Genomic DNA, 25841 nt, shown 5'->3' on the forward strand with positions numbered 1-25841 from the left:
ATAAAGATTCTGACCAAGAGCAAAAAAATAAATAACAAAGAAGGTCCTCCCAGCCGGTAGGTGGCGGTGTGGTGGACTTAAAACCCGGATGACATAAATGAGGAAAGCAGGATTCTGTAAACAGACGCATGGATATTTATGGTGCAATGTAACAGAAGACGTTTGACGGATATCTAAACAATTACACATTTATCATCTTTGACTCCAAACCTAACTAAGAAGTGAGTTAGTTTTTCTACATTTCTAGCCAAATGTTGCCGTGCAAACATTACCCATTAATTTCCTGTTTACTTTAATGAACTTTACACAGTTCAAGGTCTAGAAATATGAGATCGAACATCCCGAATCTGATCAGTCAAATGCAGTCTTATCGAACGATTGATTGTAATTTTTTCTGTCCTACATAGATGGTATGAAGTACCATACGTGATTGTTTCTGACAGATGGTTATCCCTTTATTTTTATTTCATTATTATAGATATACTGAGCAATGGCATTGGAGAAGTTTGTGTCCAAGACTCTGGAGCTTCTACAGGAAGAGCGGGATGCTGAAATAGAGGAAACGAAGTATGAAATGTTCACGTTTTTTTTTTTTATTACTACTCATAAAAACAGTAATTTAAAATATCTAGAGACTGGAATAAACAAGAGGATAACAAAAACCTTTAGAATAGTCTAAAAAGAAACAAACGACCCAACACGACGGTTGTAATAGAAAGGTATGTAAAAACCTTACAGATGTTCTGGGTATATTGCAGTAACATAATCTCACACTAAAAAGTCTGCACCAATACTGGAACTTTTAGTAATGCCCACAAAACACATGCAACTGTAACATATACAGGTCCTTCTCAAAATATTAGCATATTGTGATAAAGTTCATTATTTTCCATAATGTAATGATGAAAATTTAACATTCATATATTTTAGATTCATTGCACACTAACTGAAATATTTCAGGTCTTTTATTGTCTTAATATGAATGATTTTGGCATACAGCTCATGAAAACCCAAAATTCCTATCTCACAAAATTAGCATATCATTAAAAGGGTCTCTAAACGAGCTATGAACCTAATCATCTGAATCAACGAGTTAACTCTAAACACCTGCAAAAGATTCCTGAGGTCTTTAAAACTCCCAGCCTGGTTCATCACTCAAAACCCCAATCATGGGTAAGACTGCCGACCTGACTGCTGTCCAGAAGGCCACTATTGACACCCTCAAGCAAGAGGGTAAGACACAGAAAGAAATTTCTGAACGAATAGGCTGTTCCCAGAGTGCTGTATCAAGGCACCTCAGTGGGAAGTCTGTGGGAAGGAAAAAGTGTGGCAGAAAACGCTGCACAACGAGAAGAGGTGACCGGACCCTGAGGAAGATTGTGGAGAAGGGCCGATTCCAGACCTTGGGGGACCTGCGGAAGCAGTGGACTGAGTCTGGAGTAGAAACATCCAGAGCCACCGTGCACAGGCGTGTGCAGGAAATGGGCTACAGGTGCCGCATTCCCCAGACCTGGGCTACAGAGAAGCAGCACTGGACTGTTGCTCAGTGGTCCAAAGTACTTTTTTCGGATGAAAGCAAATTCTGCATGTCATTCGGAAATCAAGGTGCCAGAGTCTGGAGGAAGACTGGGGAGAAGGAAATGCCAAAATGCCAGAAGTCCAGTGTCAAGTACCCACAGTCAGTGATGGTCTGGGGTGCCGTGTCAGCTGCTGGTGTTGGTCCACTGTGTTTTATCAAGGGCAGGGTCAATGCAGCTAGCTATCAGGAGATTTTGGAGCACTTCATGCTTCCATCTGCTGAAAAGCTTTATGGAGATGAAGATTTCATTTTTCAGCACGACCTGGCACCTGCTCACAGTGTCAAAACCACTGGTAAATGGTTTACTGACCATGGTATCACTGTGCTCAATTGGCCTGCCAACTCTCCTGACCTGAACCCCATAGAGAATCTGTGGGATATTGTGAAGAGAACGTTGAGAGACTCAAGACCCAACACTCTGGATGAGCTAAAGGCCGCTATTGAAGCATCCTGGGCCTCCATAAGACCTCAGCAGTGCCATAGGCTGATTGCCTCCATGCCACGCCGCATTGAAGCAGTCATTTCTGCAAAAGGATTCCCGACCAAGTATTGAGTGCATAACTGTACATGATTATTTGAAGGTTGACGTTTTTTGTATTAAAAACACTTTTCTTTTATTGGTCGGATGAAATATGCTAATTTTGTGAGATAGGAATTTTGGGTTTTCATGAGCTGTATGCCAAAATCATCCGTATTAAGACAATAAAAGACCTGAAATATTTCAGTTAGTGTGCAATGAATCTAAAATATATGAATGTTAAATTTTCATCATGACATTATGGAAAATAATGAACTTTATCACAATATACTAATATTTTGAGAAGGACCTGTATATTATTGGACATGCTTTCCCCCCAAAAGTCAAAGGAAAGATGTCCAGAGGTGCTAAAGAACCCTTATATTATTTATTTTATATTTTTAGTAGATACAGAGATCTTAATCACAGACACAGTGCTTGTCAGATAAAAATTTGGTGTCTTTCTATTATAATGACTTTACATTCCTATTTCCTATCTAAGGTTTATAATTTTGTGATTAGGTTCAATCTAAGTAAAACTGACAGAAACTTAATAACAAATTGGACACAGAGTTTTGTTCTTGGGGTGTAGACAGATTACATAACAATAAACTCCACTTGATGATGTTTGCTAAATCCAGTAATGTGGAGTTTATTACTTTTGTTGTTAGTTATATTTTTTTTCCACTGTTTGTTCTAGTCCATATTTTCCAGAGTACAAATTATGCTTGTGAAGGTCTAGGCTGTATGCTGTCATGGATTACGTTTTGCCAAAATATTTTTTTCACTTTTATCATCATAGCAATAAATATCCCAAATTGTTGTAAGATTTAAAGTCCATGTCGCTCATCCCTAGTATACAGTGTGTCCTTTTATAACAAAACTGACATTTTTCTTGATAAACTTTGACATATTTAGTCAACAGGGAAGGTCATCAGCTTGACTGAAGATTGTGTCTTCAAATTGTTTTAAAAAAAAAAGTTTTGCCATATCATAGTTGTGTTTGTAAAATAACAGATTGTGTCTTCAAATTATCCTTAGGATATGGCAGGAGAACATTTCCCCGAGGGATCTTCAGAATAAAGGAGTTTGCCTGCTAAAGCTACAGATAGGTAGTCAGTCCACGGGCCTGTATGGTCGCACCGTCGTCGTTTTGGAGCCCAGAAAGCATCTTGGTTTTTCATCGCTTCCGAGCAACAGCTTTGGGCCAGGTGACCAAGAAGCCGAACGGTGTTACTGTTGCTTTGGTTTTCAGTTTTTCTTAGTGTGAAATGCACATCTTTTGTTTCAGGCGATATTGTTGGCTTGTACGACACTGCCGGATGCAGTGCGCTCTCACAGATATGCACAGGGATAGTAACAAGGATCAGCCAAGCTTCTGTCAGTGTGGCCTTTGACGACCTGAAGGATGGAGCCAGTCTTGACTCAGATGGTATTTACAATCTGTTGAAGCTGGCCAATGATGTTACTTACAAACGGATGAAACGGTGAGGAACATCTGGAAGGTAAAATATCATGGAAGGGATTATAATTCGGCATTGATTTGTCTTACTTTTATAATGTATTTCTCTCTCCAGGGCCTTGAATGCATTAAATGGATACAGAAACGGACCAGCCGCCAGTTTGATATATGTTCTCTTTGGAGACACGCAGCCCTCTTCTTACTCACAATTAAGTAAGTGAAGCTGGCCTCAAAACAAGTTTAAAGATTGCAATATCCAGTTTAATTGTGTGCAATTTGCTTTTTTATTTTATCAGATGAGTTTGAGTTCTTTAATTCAGAATTGGACGATTCCCAAAGAGAAGCTGTATCCTTCGCTCTTGCACAGAGAGAGCTGGCTGTGATTCATGGACCTCCAGGCACTGGAAAAACTACCACAGTGGTGGAGTTTATCCTGCAAGCTGTGAAACAAGGCCAGAAGGTGCATGGAGTTTGAATAATTTTAGTATAGTAAAAATAATTTCTGTCTTAAATTGTCAGATTGATGCATTCTATCACGGATCACTGTTATCCCTGTGCTCTTGTGCATGTGCAGGTCCTCTGCTGTGCCCCCTCAAACGTTGCTGTCGATAATTTAGTAGAAAGGCTAGCTCGCTGTAAAGCCAAGGTCCTGAGACTGGGTCACCCTGCCAGACTGCTGGAATCTATCCAGAAACACTCGTTGGACGCTGTCCTCGCTCATAGCGACAACGCAAACATCATCGCTGACATCCGGAAAGATATCGACAAAGCAATAGTCAGTATTGAATTTTGTATACCTTCTAGGATGGAGATTTACGAATCCCTTAAATAATTTGAGGAACTTTGTCATTTTTTTCCAGGTGGGGATGAAGAACAAAAGTGAAAAAGGAGAGCGAGGAAACTTTAAACGTGAAATAGGGGAGCTGAGAAAAGAGCTAAAAAACAGGGAGACAGCAGCCATCGCTCAGATCCTGAAGAGTGCTGATGTTGTGTTGTCCACCAACACTGGTCAGTAGAGTGAAGCAGTCATCATGCTTCAGCTTCAGCTTTAGCAATGAAAATAATGGAGGAACTGCTCATGTCTGCAGGTGCCTGTGATGATGGTCCTCTGAAGTTCCTGCCAGAAGAGCATTTTGATTGGGTGGTGATTGATGAGTGCGCTCAGGCCCTGGAGAGCAGCTGCTGGATCGCTTTACTCAGAGCACGCAAGTGCATCCTGGCTGGAGACTACAAGCAGTTACCCCCAACCATCAAATCACAAAGGTATGAACACAAGTGCTGGTTTTATTTTATTAACTGTCAACAGTTCATGTATGACTTAAATAAGCAACCGTCTGCTTTGTTAGGTACACATTTTTAGCTCCATGTTAACACAAATATGAAATCAGCCAATCACATGGCAGCAACACAATACATTTAACATCTAGACGTGTGAATGGGGAGGAAAGGGGATTCAGGTCACTCTAAACATGGCATGACCAGTCAGGCAGGTCGGAGTATTTCAGGAACAGTGAAACTACTGGGATTCACAACCATCTCTCGGGTTGGCAATAGAATGGTCCAAAAAAGGAAAATACGAACATGCCTTGGTGATGTCAAAGGTTAAAGCAAAGTGGACACATTTGTTCTAGATAACTGTGAAAGAAAAGGCAACACTAGCTCAACTAGCCACTTTGCAGAATATCATCTCTGAATGTACGACATGTCGAATGTTGACGTGAGCTACAGCAGCAGACGACCACACCAGGTGTCACATCTGTCAGCTAAGAACAGAATACTCTGGGTACAATTCCCACTGACCACCAAAATTTGACAATCACAGATTAGAAAACCATTTCTGCTGCAACATTCTGACGTTGGGGTCAGAATCTGGAGTAAAACATCATGATAGCTTGGATCCATCCTGCCTTGTATAAATCTCAAACTGGTTTCTTTAACCTGAGAATGTATTCATTGTTCTACAACCTCCTCCACATTCACCAGATCTATCTAATAGCCCACCGTTGGGATGTGGTTGGACAGGAAATCCACAGAGAAATCTGCAGCAGCTGCGTACAGTTATCATCTCAATATGGACCAAAATCATTGAGCAATGTTTCCGACAACCTCTTGAATCCGTTCCGCGAAGAATTAAAGGAAGTTTCTGAAGGCAAAAAGAGTCCCACCCCAGTACTAGCAAAGTATACCCAATAGAGTAGCCACTGAGTGTATTTTGGTCGTAACAAACAAAAATCAGGGTTAAATTGCGGTTTTATGTATGTTGTGAAATTAAACTCCTCAACACATTTATTAAACTCATTAAACCATTCTGTTTCAAAATGTTTTCACCTGGTTCTGTATGTGTCCATTAATACAGGGCAGCAGCCAAAGGCCTGTCTCTGAGTCTCATGGAAAGACTTATTCAGATGTACGGGGACTCAGTGGTCCGTATGTTAACAGTTCAGTACCGCATGAACAGTGCTATCATGGAATGGGCCTCCAAGGAGATGTACCATGGAAGATTAACTGCTCACACCTCAGTGGAGGGACATTTATTGAAGTAGGTTTCCACCCACTCATAGAGAATGTCTCATATTCCTGAGCTGTCAAAGGCTGGCCTTTAAAACAAATAGTAAAACCTTACTTCAACAGAGATCTACCGAGCGTTGCCTGCATCGAAGAGACGAGCACTCCACTTCTTCTGATTGACACCGCAGGGTGTGGTCTTAGTGAAATGGAGATCGCAGACGAGCAGTCCAAAGGCAACCAGGGTAAACCCTTCTTTCATGTAATAAAAACCTAAATGGTTTTATTGCTTTTCTAGAGTAAAATGTAACTTTTACTGCGTCTTCAGGTGAGGTCGACATTGTTGGACTGCACATAAAGAGTTTGACTGAAGCTGGACTTAAAGCTAAAGATATTGCCGTTATTGCTCCGTATAATCTACAAGTAAGTCTCAGATTTGAAAAGAGCTGCAGCTAACAGATTTTTAGGTCCAAAAGATGAAACTAAACACAGCAAACAAAGCAATAATTTACAGAAAATATGATAAATATGTTATTAATATTCTTCAGACCAGAGAATCACACAAAAAGCACGATGGATGGATGGATGGGTGTGAAAATAGATAAATGCACATGGGATGGACACAGGAGGGCTGGAAAGATAGACAGATCAATGGATGATAGCTGTTTAAATTTTAGAAACTAAGTATTCCCTCCCACAAACTCGTCCACATCTCACGCTGACACAGAAGCTCCCCATGGACCATGCTTCTCTCCTCAGACCTCCTGCCTGGACTGAAGATCTCTGAGGAAGATGTAATTAGGCTCTTTCAGTGTCAGAAGACCAGGAAACCTCCAGGACCTGACAGTGTTTCCCCCTTCTTCCTGAATGCCAGCACTGACTAATTGGCCACCATCTTCACTCAGATCACCTAGATCAGACTCAAGTCTCTGGAGCTGCACCTCAGCAGACCCTCCTGTGAAACTCCTGAAGTTTACAGTTGACACCAGTCATTGGTCTGAACCAGGATAGCGATGAGTGTGCATACAGACAGGAGGTGGTTAGGTTGTTCCACTGATGCAGTCAGAACCACATGGATATTAAACCCGCTTAAGACTGAACATGGTGGTGGAGTTCTGGAGAACACTTCCCTCACTCCCTCCCCTCATCATCCTCAACAACACTGTGTCTGCTGTGGACCACTTTCAGTTCCTAGAAACCACCCTTTCTCAGGACCTGAGCTGTTCCTCACACATAGACAGTGTTCAGAAGAGGACCCAGCAGAGACTGTACTTCCTGCTGCAACTCAGGAAGTACAACCTTCCATGGGAGCAGAGGGTCAAGTTTTACACTGCAATCATTTAGTCTGTTCTATGTTCTTCCATCACTGTGGTTTGACTACAACAAAAAATCAGGTCTGCAGAGAGAATCATCAGGGCTGACCTTCACTCCATCCAGAACTCATACAGGGTCAGGAAAAGGGTGGCTAACATATCTGCAGATCCAACACATCCTGGACACAAACTGTTTAGACTTTTACCTTCAGCTCTGCGCTGCAAAGCGCCATGTGCAAAAACCGTTTCTTTCCCCAGACTTACTCTCTGATCAACTAGATTGATACCATGCATATTAGCACTATTTTAACCTTTTGTAAAAACTGTGTGTATATATACATTTTGACAAGAAAGAGAAAAAAAACCTTTTTTTTATGGGCTGCACGGTGGCGCAGCTGGTAGTACTGTTGCCTTGCAGCAAGTAGGTCCTGGGTTTGACTCCTGGCCGTGGCGTCTTTCTGCATGGAGTTTCCATGTTCTCCCCGTGCATTGGTTCTCACCGGGTACTCCGGCTTCCTCCCACAGTTCAAAAATATCTCTGTGTTGCCCTGAGATGGATTGGTGACCTGTCCAGGGTGTACCCTGCCTCTTGCTCATAGACTGCTGGAGATAGACACCAGCTCCCCCATGAATGAATAAAAATAATGAATACATTTTCCTTTTTTTCTATATTTATATTTAAAACATCTTAATTGAGAGCAAAGTACAAAAACCTGGCATATAAAGCTGATTCTGGGATTACTCAGCATTATATTTACTCTATCTTGATACATCATTTTCTTCTCACTCATTAGTGACCAAATCTGTTCTTATTAATGAACTTCTACAGGGGCTTTTACCCCTGAAACATTTGAGTTTAAAATTAGTTCATGTTAACAACAAATAAGCTAGACAAGTAACATAAATTTAATTTGTGTGAATTTATTGTTACTTAAATCTTATTAGTATTGCAGTAGGAGCAATTTTGCTTTTTTAAAACAATTGCACATGTGATTTGTTATGTAATGTAAAAATGTAAATATATGATGCATTATAATATAAACTGTTAATATTTAAAATTGCAGTCTTTAAAAGTCCAGCTACAAACCTTTTTTAAGTGATTAAATGTTTTTGTAATTATTATTATTTTTATAAAGGTTGATCTTCTGCGTCAGAAACTTTCTGCACGGCACCCAGAGCTGGAAATAAAATCTGTGGACGGATTTCAGGGCCGAGAGAAAGAAGCTGTTGTACTGTCGTTAGTTCGCTCCAACAGAAAAGGTTGTTTCAAAATATAAATTATTTGAGATTTTTGCTAAATCATCACCAGGAGCTGTTCTAAAAAGTCATTTTTTTCCCTCTTCAGGTGAAGTGGGTTTTCTTGCAGAGGACAGACGAATAAATGTTGCCATTACACGCGCCAGACGCCACATTGCAGTAGTGTGCGACACGCAGACAGTTCGGAATCACGCTTTCCTTAAATCTCTTGTCGATCACATGACTGAGTTCGGTGTGGTCAGAACTGCATTTGAGTACCTACAAGACATAGTGCCGCAGAACTATACCCGCGACCCGAAAGACACAAAGACCGCCACTTCCTCCACATCGAGAAAACAGAAGAGCCAAGATCAGGCTTCAATTAAAGCAAAGCAAGGCCAGAAAACGACCAGCAGCACTAAGGACAAAACAGCTGGTTCACAGAATCACACAAAGTCCCACACATCAGCACAGAAAGATCAAAATGATGGCAAGAGCAGATATGCTGAGATCAGAGCCCAGGTGGAGAATTTTATGAAGGACGAAAGTATGAAGAATTTTCATTTTCCATCATCATTCAACTCCCACGATCGCCTGCTGGTCCACCAGATCGCTGAGGAGCTGGGCCTTGTTCATGAGAGCAGAGGAGAGGGCGGCGACAGGTGCATCACTGTCTCCCGGCCGGTGAAATCCGAACCCGCAGAGGAGCCAGCGCAGGAGAAGACCCAAGAGGAAGAAACTGCTCCTGCTCCTGCTCTGCAGAGTGAGCGATCATCTGAACCTTTATTAGATCTTAAAACATTACATTTGGAGAGGATGAAGAGGGAGCAGCAGAAAAGGGAAGAAAACATCCAGCAAAAAAAGCAACAGAACAACAGTCCTGCAGCTCAGGGAACAAAAAAATCTAAAGGTTTGTCTCAAAAACACCTGAAAATGTTTTACTACACATCTGATCACAATATAACTGCATTATTTCCTCTCAGGAAAGAGCAAAACAAAGGCAGGTGCCTGTGACATCGCTGCTGCCGCCGCTCCAGATGATGACTTTGATGCTCTCATCAGCGCTGTTGTGAAGGCGGACAGTGTTTGCAGTTTTGTCAAATGTAAAACATCTGTGTTAACACTCGGCCAGCTTTGCTTGTTCTGCAACAGGCAGTACTGTCTCAGTCATCACATACCAGAGGTAAGAATCTCTCTCTGTGCTTTCTGACAAATTGTTGACTCTTGTACGACAGCTCTGTCTGGAAAAGGGAATTTATTTTAGTAATTCATTTCAAAAAGTTAAACTATTATACAGATGCATTACACACAGAGTGATATGTTTTAAGCATTTATTTCTGTTAATTTAATTACAATGGCCGACAGCAAGAGTTTGGAGAATCACAAATTGCAGACTGTAGCTGTAGTCGGAGGTATCCAGGACATAGGCTACAACTGTCACATTCCTTGTGATAGGCCCCTCCTGAACCAAAAACAACACCATAGGACATATTTGAAAGAGACACCACAGCCAACAATGCAGATGAACTGAAGTCTATTATTAGGGCAACCTGTGCTTTCCTGAATACCTCAGCAGAGCACCGCCCAAGTATTGAGTGGATTTACTGTAAAGTACATCAACATACTTTTAAGTAGGCAGACATTTCGGTATTAAAATCCTATTGTAATTTTCTTATGTAATATTCTGAGGAACTGGATTTTGACCTTTCATGAACTGTAAGCCATAATTATTAAAATTAACTGAAGTAAATGCTTGCATGTTTGCATGTATTAAATCTAAATAATGTAACAGTTTCACTTTTTAAATTCAATTCCTGATATAAATTAACCTTTCAGCAATATTCCGATTTATTGAGAAGCTGTTTTCTGAATGTCGATCCATTTTGTTGTTTTAGGTTCACGGGTGTGGAGATAAAGCAAAGTCTCACGCTCGGATGAGAATAAGCAAAGAGGGAATCCTTTATGCTGGGAGTGGGAAGAAAGACAAATCTTTGGACCCTAACAAGAAAGCGTATCTGCAAAGAAAACTGGACTCTAAGCTGAAAGATATGGCATCACAAAGAAAACAGAAGAACAAGGAGGACACTTAATGTCATAAAATCAGCTTGGTAGTTTATTGAATTTGAAGACTTGGTTCTGACTAAATAAAATAGCTCAAATATTCAACCCCAAATACTCCAATGACTTTCATTTCATACAAAATGGTGCTTTGTTCTAATTATATGTTAAAATATTTACATTTACTTGTGTTGTTGTTGCTTCTGAGCTGAACACTTTCTTAAGCTGTCTCTGGGACCACTTTCATTGTCACAGGGCAGACCGTGAGTGGGCCCGAGTTTTTCCAGTCCTCACACAATCCAACAGAGAAGTAGGGAAAGACTTTCTCAGTAAATTTGTCTCTGAACGTGTGTATCGCTGCTAAGTTGGCAGCGTTGATGAAGACTACCTTTCCTTTGTCGCAGTCCAGCTGCACCGTAATCCTCTCAGGCATCTGCTTTATAGAGATCCTGGTGCGAGGCGAGGTCTGAGCCCAGAGGGATTCTTTGCTGCACTGGCCGATCACCCAGTAACCCTCATCAGGGCTGAGGAAGGAGGTGCTTTTCCTTTTGATGGACTCACGGGCAACCCCGATGTACCAATCTTTGCTGTGGCCCACCTCTACAGTCCAGCTGTGCTTCCCAGATGTAAAACCAGTGGCTCCCAGCACACACATGCGGCTGGTGCAACGTTCAGGGTTGTCGGGAAGAAGCATCTTATTGCTATACTGCACCCTGGTCAACTCTTGGGACAATTTCAAGTTGAAATGGGCCGTGTTTGGGTCCAGAACGACTGACGCTGCAAAACATGAAGTTCAGTTAATCATTGGTATTATATCCCTCATAGTAATTGAACAATTCGCTACCAGTTCACCCACCATATTTGACAGTTTTTAACATCTCCTTGCAAACTGCAAACTTGAGTATTCCCAGATGCTTGGTAGAATTAATCAATATGTCTCGGATGCTTTCGGGCTCCTGGATGTTGTGTCTGACGCTGAAACATGAGAAGATCATTCCAACATTGCCTTACAGGAGCAGATACTACTGATTTTACCAGATAAGGGGTTGTGCATACCTTTGCTTTGTTTGCTTGTATTCCTAAATTTGCAGTAAAAAAAAAAAAAAAAAGCAAATTTGTGACACATCATTTCTCATCAGCAAAAAGACTACATGCAATCTGGATGCAGAGTTATTGGAAAAATATCCAGAGTAACCATGCATGCAAACATCAATTTTTATTTGTGACTTCCTCCTGTCAGCCTCACACATTGTCACCGTGTTTTGTACAACAAATATTAGGTTGAATAGCATTCCGTATGAATTTATTTCAAAACACATTACATCCCCATACAACTGGCAAAAAAAATCCTTTGAACCTTTTCTAACATGTCATTTTATAGCCACAAACTTGAATCTGTTTTACTAGGATTTTATGTGAAAGACCAAACTAAGAAAAGCATAACTTAAATGTAAAATGAGTGTAAATTGTAAGGAAAGTTATACACGATTTCCTAATTGTTTTACAAAAACAAATCTGAAAACTGATTTGGGCGCCTTTTAAATCTGACACCATCACGGGTCAGGGTCTCCAAACTTTCCCACACAGACTAAAATCATCCAGTTCAAACCACTTACGGGCCACAAAAATTCAAATTTAATGCAAAAAGAAAAAGGTTTATCAAAACAAATTTTATTGGGAATTTATTTTTATTTGTAACTGCTTATGAATTAACTAAACATGCAATGTCTTATTGAAAAGAAAATAACTGTTTGAATTTAAGCAGCATACAGTTTCCTTAATTTTGTTCAAGACGTTTTTCGCTTTTCTTGGTTCAAAGCAATAAAAAACAGGATATGTGTCCGTCTTTCTGTGACAACGCCTGCTCTAGTTAGGAGTCAGCTAAGTGTGATGAATGGGTGTGTTCCATCTGCTTTTCAGAAAACGTCCCTGGATGTTTTAGTTCTGTTTACGATGAAATTTAAAATTAAAGCAAAAACTGTAAAAGACAAATCCATTGTTTTATAGCTATTATTTTTTGTGTTAAGATCATTGTAAGCTGTCAGTGAAAATCTCACCCTAAAAACATCCTGTGCTGTTCGGTCAAAACTGTACAATTCTCAAACTTAATTCTTGCAGCCCTTGCTTGGTGCACGTCATCTCATCTTCTTCTCTCTCTGCCCCATTAACACTAATAAAGGTCACTATTGCCTCAAAATCTTTCAAAAGAAATAATGCACCAAACGTTGCGGCTGTGCTATGACTAAATGTAAAAATGTTAAAGTGGCAGGAATACTTTTGCAAGCCACCATATGTTATGCACATGGGTACAACTCCAGATTCAAAATAGAGAAAGCTGTGGTTCTAACCACTTTTGACAACCGTGAGCCAGTGAAAATCTTAGGTTTTGTTATTTTTTTCCCCCCTTAGTGATCAGGACATTTCTAATTTCCCATCTGTGGCCTTAAAGTTATTCACTTTAGTAGCAAAAACTTGCCTACAGTTCACAGAGACATAGCTGATCCTGGAAAGAAGTTATTACTTGATTTATCAAAGATTAAAGTAATTTTCCTTTCTATCAAGTTTAATTTATCATTGTCCTGCTTTTTGTGTATATTTATGTAACTGGTGTCATTTCCTTTTTAGCTTGTAATTTTCAGCAAATTTTATTTTGTTAACGTTACAACGTATATCTTCTGAACAAAGAGGCAAATCTAAAGTATGGACAAAGTGGCTGTGTTCTTACAATGTCATTAGCAATTAATCTCAACTCTTTTAGCAAAGAAATAAGCCCAAAACCATTCAAATGTACCTGTAAAAATGGCAAATCCTTTGCTTTGAGCACTAGATCTACTTTGCTGATGGTGGTGTTGAGAGCCTTTATCTCCTCTTCTACAATTTTTATCTTATTACACATGACCTGGATTTTTATTTCTTCTTCCTGTTTGAGCAACCTCAGCCTCATGTCCTCTTCATCCTTGAGGAACTGGTGAAGCTGCAGAAATTCCTCCTTAATCGCCATCTCGATTTGATAACCTTGAATCTGTAATGTTGGAGAAGGCTGGTTATTCTTTGCTCGGGAGGAACTTTTCCATTCCTCTGTGAGAAAGTTAACTTAAAAGTTCAATATTAAGATTAAAACAGTAGAATTGGTGAAATTATCTAGGGGAACAAAATCTCCAATGCTTTTACCTTTAAATAGGTTTTTGTTTCCTCCCATTGATGTTTTGTTTTACTCATTGTTCTCACTTTCTTTCTTAAGGACTCAAGAATGGTGGAAATTTCAGCCTAAAATGAGAATCATAAAACACTTTTTAAAAATGCTGATTTCCTATATATTTTTTAGATTTCATTCTCATAGTGAACTAAGACAAAATGGACATTCTAGTTTGTCTTTGTCATTATTTTCTGATGTTTTACAGATACAAGGAAAATAAAATTCTCCCTTTGCTCAAACTGTAAAAACACCGATAGTTTCCTTTCTTATACTGTTATCTTCACATGTGTGATTCTTCCTTGTTTCTATTCTTACTGTACCTTTTTCTGTTGAGCTGCTTCCTCCACTGGGCAGCACCTGTGTACTTTATGTTCTCTTGATATTTGGCAGACAAGACAGATAGGTACTTCATCGTTGTTGCAAAAAACTTTCAGCTTCTCATTATGAAGTGGACAAGTCTCCTGAGTCATGGTCCTTCTGTTTTGAAGCTGTTCCACAGCTAACACCAGATCCAAATTGACAGGAGGCGTCCCAGAGGAAGACTCAGTGCCGCACACGGGACATTCTTGACACTTTTTCCATTCCCAGAAGTTTTGCAGGCAAAGCTTGCAAATGTTGTGTCCACATAGTAAACGAACAGGATAAGAATAAATGTTGGAGCACTGGGGACAGGATACCTCTTCCTCATAGACAGATTTCTTTGTTGATAACATGTTGACGTCCACCTACAGAGTGACAAGGCAAGAAAATGTCCTCGTTGCTTGGGGGAGGTGCACCTCCCCCAACATTGGCTGATACCAGTAATGCTGCCCAGCTAGTCGAGCAGGTACAAAAATATCCAAGCAGGGTTGAGTTTCCACATAACGTATTCCAAGACTTCCCTATACAGATTGATGTCTACGTGGATAATTTTTAAAAGAAAAACCCATTCACTGTAACTGCCCTTTATTTTCAAAAATGAAACACTTCCATATGAGACACAGTAACATTGACTAAAAATAACTCATTATGACTAGAAAAACCTAACAGAAACATCGCTGCTGTTGTTTTCAAAGACTGGAGGCAAAAACAGAGGTAGTTTACATTGTTAAAGAAACTGGTGGGAAAATCTCTATTTTCTGGAGCAGTAACCTTGAATATAATCGGTCTTAGCAGGTACACAAACAATGAGTCATCGGGGTTTTGTTAGACATCAAACAAGAACCAGTTGGCTTTCAGAGGGGAAGTCAGCTTCCTGTAATCCAGACATACACGTTGTTGTGCAATGATGGTAATTTAGTTAGTAATTTGACTAATTTCCCCCTTCCTTATGCTGTACAGTTTGTAAAATAAAGACAAAAAACGTTAATTTAACGGTTTCTACACATTTTTCATCTAAAAATTACAGACCTTTCCAGACTCAGCTTCCCAGAGTCCTCAGTCCTTTACTCTGATTTTAAAATATAAAATACTAAAATGTAACCTTGAATTTATATCAGACATTTCTACAATGAGCAGGCTTTATGCACAGAACAGAAAATACAAAGGAAGGAAGAACACAAGATCGAAAGAGAAGAGGAGGGGAAAAAGGCTGAAAGGATAGAGGGACAAAAGAAAGGAAAGACATAAAGAAGGGAGGTAGGGCACAAGGAGGGAAATGAGTTAGGGTATAAGGGATGTGAGAAAGGCAAAGACAGAAGTATAGAAGGACGTTCGGAAGGGAGGGAGGGAAGAAGGATGGATGGATGGATGAGAGGACATAACATTTAAACAATGAAACAGAAAAATGTTTGTAAATACACCTATTTTTTCACTTTTTCCATGTTATTTTTCCTTGTCATCCAGACCTGGAAAATACTGAAATCAAATTTGATTCTTTTTCATTTTTTTCAGACTGCGTAGGAGCCCTATAAATTAAAATCTAAAGTTTTGATAGTAAATAGCTGCAGTGGCAGATAACCTACTTTCAGTGCGCAGTCTCCGAAATACCAGATTTTAAAGAAACCTGGCTGCAAATAAAGCACAATATACAAACTAAAAAAAATGTCCTCCTAAATATAACAATAAAGCTAAAAGTAAATCATTTACATGGAATATCAATGGTAAATCTCAAAAACTATTAAGAAATACTCTAATAAACAGTGAAATAAATAAATAAATAAGTTTAGTTGCTTACCTATTTTGCTGATTTAAAAAAGCCCTTTGTTTGTTTGTTTTTCTGGCTTCATCGATCTAAAAATGGCCTTTGCAAGTAAAATACAACCAATGATATAAAAAACCAACAATGAATTAAACTGAAACTTTACACCTCACCCAAGAAGCTGTGTACATGACTGATCAAAAGTCATTTTCCCCCTCTACAAATAAAGAAATGAATAATAACAATACAGCTGCTTTAACCTGTTTTGTAAAGACATACTAGTTTTTCAATGGTTAAGAGACTTTAGTTAGTTTTACAAAAAATACATTGAATGAATCAAATGTTGACCAGAAAATGACATGAGAACATTATGTACATTAAAAAACAATAGTAAAAGCTTTGCTGTTGTGTGAAAAACAGTTGCTATAAAAAAGACTGAGGTGAATTCAGACAATATGCACTGTTTTTAGATATCAACCTATTCTTCCAAAAATGAGTTAATCTCATTGTTTTTAAATGGTTCTTATGCATATAACAGCCAGTACACAAATAAGTTGATGTTGGCGGTCCTTATCTTGTGTATATGTTGCAACAGATGTCTACTCCATCTGATTTTTCTCACAATTTAACGATGTAAGTTATACACTATCTCCTCTGATGGACTGAGACTGATGTCTAAATGAGGCTGAGGCCCTGATCAGGATTTGTGAGCCACAGACTTGGGACACTCTTGGTTCGGAGTAGCTGCTCTGTGTGCAGAGGAGCAAACGTTTGCGCCTTTGTGAAATTCAGCCCGTCCTTTGGCTGCTTGCTACCTTCTCATCGGTCCAAAGCCTTTGAGGCATCATGCCGTGTCTGCAGAACCAACATGCAAACAGACGGTGGCAGTCACACAAATCCTGGCTTGATGGAGGATTTGAAACACTTAGGGCAACCCTTCGTCCCATTCGTCTGCAGACACCTAGAAACATGGATTAAAATAAAGACATTTACACTTAGCGGATTGCCTAAAAGCCACACATAACTGTGAAGCATAAGAAAAATCGTGAATGGTTTTAAAAATGTTTTACAAATAAAAATATATAAGTGAGGTATGAATTGTACTCAAACTCCTTTACTTTATCACCAATAAAATAAAGTCCAATGCAACCAATTCTCTTCATAGCTTACTCTCCTTTTTGCACTCCCAAAATCTGGCCTTTAAAAAAGAGCAGCAAAAGGAAATCCATTGCTTAAGGAAAGCCATAGGAAATCCACTTTGCAGTTTCATACAAATCATGTAGGGAGCACAAAAAAAAAAAAAAAAAACGGGGAAGAAGGTACTCTGGATAAATTAGTCAAAAACTAAGCGTTTTGGACAACATTCAAATTGCTATGTTAAACAGTTAGCACTATTACAGTGAAACATGGAAGTGGCAGTATCGTGCTATAATTTTCTTTAGCAAGCATACCAAAGCTGGTCAGAGCCGATGGGTCTAAATACAGGGAACTGCTGGAGGAAACTCTGGTAGAGGCTGCGAAAGACTTGATACTGAGGTGAATGTTCACCTTCTAGGACGACAACATTCTTAAATATACAGCCAGAGCTTCAGTGGAAAGGTTTACAATCAAATTATCTTCATGTGTTAGACTGGCCCAGTTAAAGATCATTTATCCAAATGAAAATCTGAGGTACGACTTGAAGTTCACGGATTCTCTCCATCCTGTCTGCCTGAATTTGAACTATTTTGCAAAGTAGAATGGACAAAATTCCCACTTCCTAGGTGTGCAAAGCTGATAGAGACATAGCCTAAGAGACTTGCAGCTATAAGAGAGGTGGTTCTCCACTTTTGAAAGGCACTGTTTTTTAATCAGTAGTACATAAATCAAACTTAAAACTGTTAGAAGTGCCTGCTTTCCTTCTTTCAGTTTGAAAAGTGGAGGGAAAGCTGAAGCTAGTACAGGGAGGCCAGCAGGATGGTCGGCAGGAGGATGTGCAGCTGAAACCGAAGCTGAGGAACATCAGAGTGAACTATTCTGAGCATTGGCTGAGCTCTCTAGACGTGCAAAGAAACATACCACAAAAGATTGCTCTCACAGCTCTTTTGCAGCAAAACCTGGTTCTGCCAAGCTTTGAGAGGGGCTGAAAACAAATGCAAGAATTGACAGAGGCTAAACACCTACTTGAGATGGAAAATGTGGGAACAGGGTAACGCCTGCAGCTTTTGGTCCCTGTCCCCGATGGACTCCCCACACATGCCGCAGTAGAGCTCCAGCTCCTCGACGCACTGCAGGAACTTCACCACCTGCTCTCGGAGCTCCTCCTGTTGCTTGTTGTTCCGGTAGATGCCCTCACGCAGGCAGTGAACCTTCAGGGTGCTCAGCTTAAACGAAAGACAAACATGGTCAACGTTTAGACTGTCGAAGACATTAAATATAGCATGCACTGCTGCAATTTATGTATAACTGTATTGACTAATGTTGTCTTTTGGTTTGAGAGAACTTCACTTACCTTGTTTCCCATTCCATCTGCAAGTTCCTGTGCTCGCTCCAAAGATTCGAGGGCCTGGAGCAGAGGAGGCATAGGATATTTACCACAAAAGTTGTTACAGGAACCAATAAAACAAATGCATTGGTGTTCGTGATATAACTGTACTAACCTTTTCAAATTCTTTCTGTAGAAGCCAACATTTAGCAACACCCAGGTAGACGTGCGTTTGTCCCAGACGGTTTCCAATCTCTGTCATAATACCCAATGCAGACTCGTAACGAGGGAATGCTTTCTAAATGATTCCAAAGAACAACAGCACATGCTGTATATACTGTTTTTCTCAAATGCATCAATGTATTGTAGGACTTATAGTGAAAAAGAACAAAATGAGGATGAATCACATCAGCTAGACTGGAAAGACAGGTTCACACTAACACAGATGCATTAATGTCACCTTACATTAACATCATGCCTGCAGCGGTGTATGTCTGCAAAGTTTAGTAAGCACAGAGCTTGCAGGGGCCGGTCGCCATGTTGCAGAGCAATCTTCATGGATTCCTGTCGAAGCACAACATAAATGATATTTTGCAAGGGTCTCTATCTCCAGGTTAAGTTACCAACATACAGCTCTTGGCACTATGATGGCACAGATTTTTTAGAGATTTCTATTTTCAGTTTTTCATGTCAGTCAGAGGGAGACGGGTAAGGATGTGGATACTCTGGTATCTGAAATATCCCAGGATGTTTAATCTGTTTGGCTAAACGTAATAAATCTGAAATGTCTCCGGCTCTCTTCTTACTATACTTTTACACTCCAAAGCAATGACATCAAGTTATTTTTCGCCCCACGTACATAATTAGAACAGGGCGAGGACTTAAGCCACCCTCTTTATTAACACTTTAAACAAGCGCCTCTTTGCTCTGTGACCATATTTTTGTAGACATCTGAGGCCTCGGACAGCGGAGCAACTGGTGCTCGCACCTGTCAGACGTAAGAACAACATCCATACCAGCATCCTGGTGTGAACAAACCTAAACTAGAAGATTCTTCAAGTCCCAGATGAGAAAATGTGGTTGCCTTTAAAAAAAATACCTCGCAGCACTCCATGGCGTCAGCCAGACGATCCAGCTTCCTGTAGGCCACAGACATGTGGAACTGGCTCATGGCACGATACTTGAGGCTCCAGCTTTTGCCATAGTCGTTGACGAGCTCAGCTGCCTTGCAGGGGAAGAACAGTGCTTTCTCATAGTCCTGTTGTCAGATATGAACAATTAGCTCTTCTGTTTGCAGTTGCTTCAAATAAATGGCACAATATACCAATTGTTCACTAATATTAGTAGCCATATTTGGGTTTGTCTGCCTTCTTTTGAGAACGCAACTTATGCCAAACATATTGACAGAGTCACCAGAGCTTTTTCCAGCCGTATAGGGCAAAGAGTAACACTGCAATATCACTGTCTCCTATTCTCTATTCATCTGTTTAGAAATCTGTCTTAAAAAAAACCCCAGATGTTCACAGCATGGAAACTAAAGAAGCACCACCTAACCATCTAACCTCTGCCTTGGACATAGTCCAACTAATTACCCACTTAATACAAACTTTCAAAAATTCTGTTAATGAGCAAAGTAATAATAATCTGCTTAAAAGCAGTTGAAAACTTATAAAAATGTGTTATATTTTGCTTTCATTTATGCATCAAGATTGTAAGTAATCCTGTTATAACTGTAATAATCAATAAATTGTGTTATTTTAGCAGCAGCAGTAGGAACGATTGTTGCTTTTATGCTTAAAAACAAGCATTTGGATCATCGTGTACATGTTTGCCTTAAATTTCTGTGTAAATAGCATATTCCCATGATATATTTACTCAAGGTTATAGTGGAAGAATCTCATCCTGGCCCATGTCAAACCCATATATTAATTTTAGACATTTAGTATTCAACTGCTTCATCACAATGTCACAGAAACGAATCCTCTCAGGAAAGCAAGAAGGATTGCAGTTAAAAGATCTCCAGTGTTAAGGGTAGAGCCTAGACCCCAACCAGCCAGCTCCACTCAGTTCTTGTATGATAGCACAAAGGACAAAGGATGGACCATAATGAGATTAACAAGGACCAAACAGTAAAGGGAGAAGACATTTAACCAGCTCACAGGGTCAGTATTCGAACCTCGGACAGCTGCATCGAGGACAAATGGAACTCTCTACCACTGTAATGTACGCCTAACCCAAGAATTTGTATTTATTGAAAGCAACAGAAAGGTGTAGGATTTTTGTTGCAGTCAGCTGTGCAGCAGTGCACAGCGGGCCATAGAAAATGGTGGACATGCCTTAATGTTTTCTTTATACAGGCAAAGCAAACTCTGGTTACACTGGCACTTTCTCTGGCATCTCATTAAAGGGCTCTAAATCTTAGGAAAAGTATGGGAGAAATTTTAATTGGTTTTGATAAAGCTGATTTGCAGCTTAATTTAAAAGACAATTTAGGCAGACAACTCTGTAGATAGGTTGAAATGAAACATTCTGCAGTGCAGCAGCAAGTCGTTTTCATCAACAGCAGTATTTAGAACACCTTCAGATGAACATAGATGTTTCCCAGACTGCAGCAGACTCTGCACTCCAGCATCTTGTCATCGTTGTTGTGTGCATAGCGCAGCGCCTTCTCGTAGCTCTCCAGGGCCTTCTGGAAGACGCTGAGGCCCAAGTAGGCGTTGCCCATGCTCAAACACACTTGGCCGTTGAGCTGCAGGCTCACAGTGGTTCCCTGCATATTTAAACAGGTCTTGCAGTAGGACACCGTCTTCTGGAAGTCGCACAGCTTCTCGTTGCTGCGTGCCAAGTTCAGGTAGCCTTCAGTTAGGTAGTCTGGGTCCTCCATTTCTCGAGCTGTGTCAATCTGTTCAAGGGCGTACTGCAGAGGAGCATGTTGGCAAAGAGAAACAGATAATACTGAAAAATCCAATTTAAAATACAGAGCTGTAAAACAGTGTTTGCCCTCCTAAAAGTTTCTTGATTTTGTTTTTTAGTCACGCTTAAATGTTTTTAATATCAGAGAAATGTCTGAGTAAACACAAAATGCAGCTTTCAAATGATGATTTTATTTACCAAGAGAAAACAGTTATCCAAACCAACCTGGTCTTATGTGAGAAAGTAATTGCCCCCTTAACCTAATAACTGGTTGTGCCTCGCTGGAAAGCAACAACTGTCATCAATACCTACAATAGCTTGCAATGAGTGTTTTAAAATTACTGTGGAGGAAATTTGACCCACTCTTCTTTGCAGAATTGTTTTAATTCAGTCACATGGAAGGGTTTGGGCGTATGAACGACCTGTTTGAGGTCATGCCACAACATCTTGATCAGTTTTGTGTCTGGACATTTGAGTAGGCAACTCCAAAACCTTCCTTTAGACTTTTTTAACCAGCTAGTGATGAACTTGCTGCTGGGCTTCAGATCATTGTCCTGCTGTGTAATCCAAGTACACTTGGGTTTAAGGTCACGAGCTGATGGCCAGAGATTATTCTTCAGGATTTTCTTGTAGAGTGCAATTCATGATTCCATGAGTTCTGACAGGTCATACAGGTCCTTAATCAGCCCCACAACAACACACCACCAACACCATGTTTGACTGGTTATTTCCTGAAATACTGTTAGATTATGTTTAATCTAATAGGACACACACCTTCCAAAATATTCTACTTTTCTCTCACAAGTCCACAGAATATTGTCCCAAAACACTTGATAATCATCAACATGTTTTTTGACAAATTTTAGATGGGGCAATTGTTTTTGTTTTGGTCAGCAGTGATTTTTGACTTGAAACTCTCCCATGGATGCCAGATTTGGTGAGTCTCTTTCTTATTGTTGAACGACCACTGATCCTAACCGAGGCAACTGATGCCTGCAGAGCTGTAAATGTTATTCTGGGTTTTTAGAGTAAATCTGGCTGGCCAGACACTTCTGTGAAGTTTCATTACCGTTTTCTCCTCTTGCATATGATGACTGTTACTGTGGTTCACTGGAATCCCAAAATCTTAGAAAAGGCTTTGTAACATTTTCCTGATGCCTGTAAATGACTGTTTTTCATCTGCCCTGAAAGCTCTTTGGATCAATGCTATTGCTTTTTGAGCTGTTTTGACCTACTTCATCTTGACATGTTCTATTTAAGGGATTTCCTGATTCTCTTGATTTGAAAGTAATTAAGCCTGGGTGTGGCTGGTGAAAGTGAAAACAGCTTCCAAAACATGTGGTTAATCAGTTGTTTGAGTATTTAAAAATGGAGATTGGTTTTTCACATACATCCAGATGCTTTGGATAGGTTTTCTTAATGAATGAAATCATCATTTCAAAACTTTATTTCAGATGTATTCAGACAATCTTGGATATTACAATGTTATGATCTTAAACATTCAAGAGTGAAAAAGCACAAAACTGAAGAACTGTGTGAGTTGGCAGATTTTCTCAGCAGTGTATTATTTTGGTTGTCAGACCTCTTCTTTCTGAAGCCTTCATTAAAACTGCATTACTGAGTCTAGGTGCGTATCTGAACACGAACGATTACATCATCAAGACACCCTACACTGACTCTAAGGTTGCAGGACACTTATTTACTCTGCATCGCTTGGAAGCCCACAAATGAATCCATGTTTTTCCAGGATGGCTGTAAATTTTAACTTTTTAATGTAAATGTTTAAATACTACAACAGCAGAAGTGAGCTGACAAGTTGACATATAAAGTGATGAGATACCCTCTGGATTTACAACCACATACTAGTTACACAATACAAACATAACAGGATTTATCTAAATGCTCATTTGACTGATTGGAGTGTCTTCATAAAAGCATAAACTAAAATTACGTTGATGTCATTTTACAGAATGTACCTTTAAAGAAATACTTAAAAAAAGGATTTTCATCATCCAACATTGAGTTCAAGGGATCCGGTTGCATACCTTTAGCATATCTTTGTACTTTCCCATTTCTGAGTGGGCTGTGATCAGGCACCCAAGGACTCGAAATTTCCCCCCAGGATCCGAGGTCTTTTCCAGCACTTTTGTCCACACATGCAGGGCTTTGTCCGTCTGATTGGACTGGTACAACCTCAGGCCCTTCTCTATCTGCTGCTTTGTTTGGTCCTGGCCCATTTCTGGTGCAATGCGTAGTGTAAAAATATTCATTCGCTTAGGCCATGCAGTATCAGCAAGGCAGGAAGAAAGCAAATCCTTCCTGTTGAACTGCACAACGCCAAAGAAGATTCCTTGTAGATGATCCCCTCAGAAAGATTGGTACCAGATCCCGCTCTATCAGCTGCGGCCAAGCCGCATCGGAGTGTAAACTGGATCCAGAAAGGAAGAGTGGTGGCACATCAAGAACATTATCACAAAACGCCTTGCAAGGAGCTGGAATACTGATCCTATGTGACCTCAGAAGTGCAGAAAAGTCTCAGTTTAAATTCCGTTGAAAAACATAAAAGAAACAAGTATCCCAGTTGAGTGCTGGCAAAGGTTTCCCAGAATATCTGCTCCCTCTACACCCCAGCAAAAGGAATTCTTAGCACCCCCTTCGACCAACCACCCCACTCCACCTTCCTCCTGCTGCTGCTCCAGCAGATGGCCTTGTCACTCCAGACCATGTGTCCCTTCAGGAATTAATGTCCTGCCCTCAGCAAACTGTCCCAAGGTCACTACAGCTCCTAGCAATCTACCTTCACATGAACCAAACATGACTTAGAAACGTCTGGAGCATTTAAAACAAAACTCCCAAGCAGGGTCTGACCAGAGAAGTCATGAACTGTAAAACTGAGCAACATGCTGGTGTTCAAGTGTGTTTGTTTTCTTTTGGTAAAAGAACCGTATTCAAACTGTGTTCTTAGTGGCTATAAGTTCTTATTGATAGTTCTTGTATAGGCGCATCTGAACCCTAACACCCACCCCTCAGTCCGCCATCAGCAGCCGATGCTCAGAATAGTTTGCACAGTCTGACATGTTCCTGAGCTTAGGTTTCAGCTGCACAGACTCCTGCAGAACATCAATAGGATCACACTGCTGGCGTCTTTGTCGTAACTTTATTTCTCCCTCAACGTTTTCACTCCAAAAAAATCAAAACAGGGACCTTCACCAGCTTTAAACACATGTTCTGATACAAAGACACAGATCCTTGCAAAAGTGCTAAAGTAAGAATGACAAACAGTTGTATTCAGCCCCCTTGAATGTGTACTTTTGTAGATTCACCTTTTGCCTAAATTACAGCTACAAATGTTTTCTATATCTCTGCCAATTTGGCCAATTTTAAGTCTGAAATAGTTGCACACTCTCCTTGGTCTTGGTCAGACTGGACGGGGCAATTTGTAAATCTTAATGCAAATTATCGATTAGATGCAGGTCATTCTAACACAATGATCATTGTAGATCTTGTTGTATGCTTAGTGCCACTGGACTGCTGCAAGTTGAACCTCCACCTGTCTTAAGTCTTTTGCGGCCTTCTGTAAAGTTTTCTGTTAAGTTGAATTATTTTAACATCAAATTTAACCAGCTTCCCTATTTCTGCAGGATTCCTGCAGTACAATGTTGCCACCACGTTTCACTCTGGGACAGTGTGTTCATGCCAATGTGTGGTTTTAAGTTTTCCGCCACACTTTGGTCTCATCTGACAGGAGCACCTTCTTCCATGTTTGCTTTATTTTGTGGAAATCAGCAAACAGAATATCTTACGGCTTCTTTTCAACATTGGTTGTCTTTGGTTTGTAAAGCGCAAAACTTTTAGCAGTCCCACCTGAGCTGTGGATCTCTGCAGCTGCTCCAAAGCTACCACTCTTGGTTGCTTTTGATTTTTGGCCTCCTTCCATTCACCGATGATGGATTGAACATTGCTCTACAAGATGTTCCAAGCTTGGAAATCTAACCTAACTTCTCTACCACTTTATTCCCGGACCTGTCTGCTGTGTTCCTTTGACTTCATGTTGTTTGTTAACTAATGTTCTCCAACAAACCTCTGAGGACTTCATAGAACAACTGGATTTACCTTTACACACATGTGGCCTCCACTTACTAATTAGGTGACGTCTGAAGAGAATTGGTTGCACTGGATTTTATTTAGGGGTTTCAGAACAAAGGGGGTTGAGAGCAAATTTAGATACTTTTCTTATATTTTTATATGTTAACAGAAAACGTGTATCATGTTACCTCCACTTAATTACCTACTACTTTTGTTGAAGTAGAATTAGCCTCAAGAAGAGTTTAAAAAGCCCTCATTTGGTTAATAGTCTTGTTTTTAACTAGATTGAGTTGTCTGACTGGGAAATCATGTTTCATAATAAATTCCAGCAAAGCTGAATGATCTTAATAATCTGAAGTCTCTCTCGCTCCTCCTGTAATTCAGCAGGAAACC

General features: G+C 40.0%; 3 protein-coding genes across 3 annotated transcripts; 1 reads left to right on the forward strand and 2 right to left on the reverse strand.

The window, feature by feature from the left end:
* Positions 1 to 83: 83 nt before the first annotated feature.
* Positions 84 to 10778, forward strand: ighmbp2 (immunoglobulin mu DNA binding protein 2). The gene is made up of 16 exons (XM_047388061.1): positions 84 to 221; positions 479 to 567; positions 3138 to 3307; positions 3388 to 3583; positions 3674 to 3771; positions 3855 to 4018; positions 4133 to 4333; positions 4419 to 4566; positions 4647 to 4821; positions 5915 to 6097; positions 6190 to 6308; positions 6392 to 6486; positions 8513 to 8636; positions 8722 to 9522; positions 9596 to 9795; positions 10508 to 10778. The coding sequence occupies exons 2-16, from the start codon at positions 491 to 493 to the stop codon at positions 10700 to 10702; spliced, it is 2946 nt and encodes a 981-aa protein (XP_047244017.1). The 5' UTR covers positions 84 to 221; positions 479 to 490; the 3' UTR covers positions 10703 to 10778.
* On the reverse strand, positions 10713 to 14701 carry LOC124882026 (zinc-binding protein A33-like). Its single transcript, XM_047388119.1, has 6 exons — positions 14187 to 14701; positions 13842 to 13937; positions 13462 to 13692; positions 11727 to 11749; positions 11527 to 11645; positions 10713 to 11447 (listed from the first exon to the last, which is right to left on the reverse strand). Exons 1-6 carry the CDS (start codon positions 14577 to 14579, stop codon positions 10891 to 10893), a joined length of 1419 nt encoding a protein of 472 aa, XP_047244075.1. The 5' UTR covers positions 14580 to 14701; the 3' UTR covers positions 10713 to 10890.
* A 93-nt stretch (positions 14702 to 14794) lies between these two features.
* rapsn (receptor-associated protein of the synapse, 43kD) lies at positions 14795 to 25416 on the reverse strand. Its single transcript, XM_047388133.1, has 8 exons — positions 23408 to 25416; positions 21028 to 21366; positions 19549 to 19707; positions 18915 to 19013; positions 18625 to 18747; positions 18477 to 18530; positions 18149 to 18348; positions 14795 to 16946 (listed from the first exon to the last, which is right to left on the reverse strand). Exons 1-8 carry the CDS (start codon positions 23630 to 23632, stop codon positions 16874 to 16876), a joined length of 1272 nt encoding a protein of 423 aa, XP_047244089.1. The 5' UTR covers positions 23633 to 25416; the 3' UTR covers positions 14795 to 16873.
* Between the last annotated feature and the right edge of the window lie 425 nt (positions 25417 to 25841).

This window comes from Girardinichthys multiradiatus, chromosome 2 (genome assembly GCF_021462225.1).
Source record: "Girardinichthys multiradiatus isolate DD_20200921_A chromosome 2, DD_fGirMul_XY1, whole genome shotgun sequence".
NCBI lineage: Eukaryota > Metazoa > Chordata > Actinopteri > Cyprinodontiformes > Goodeidae > Girardinichthys > Girardinichthys multiradiatus.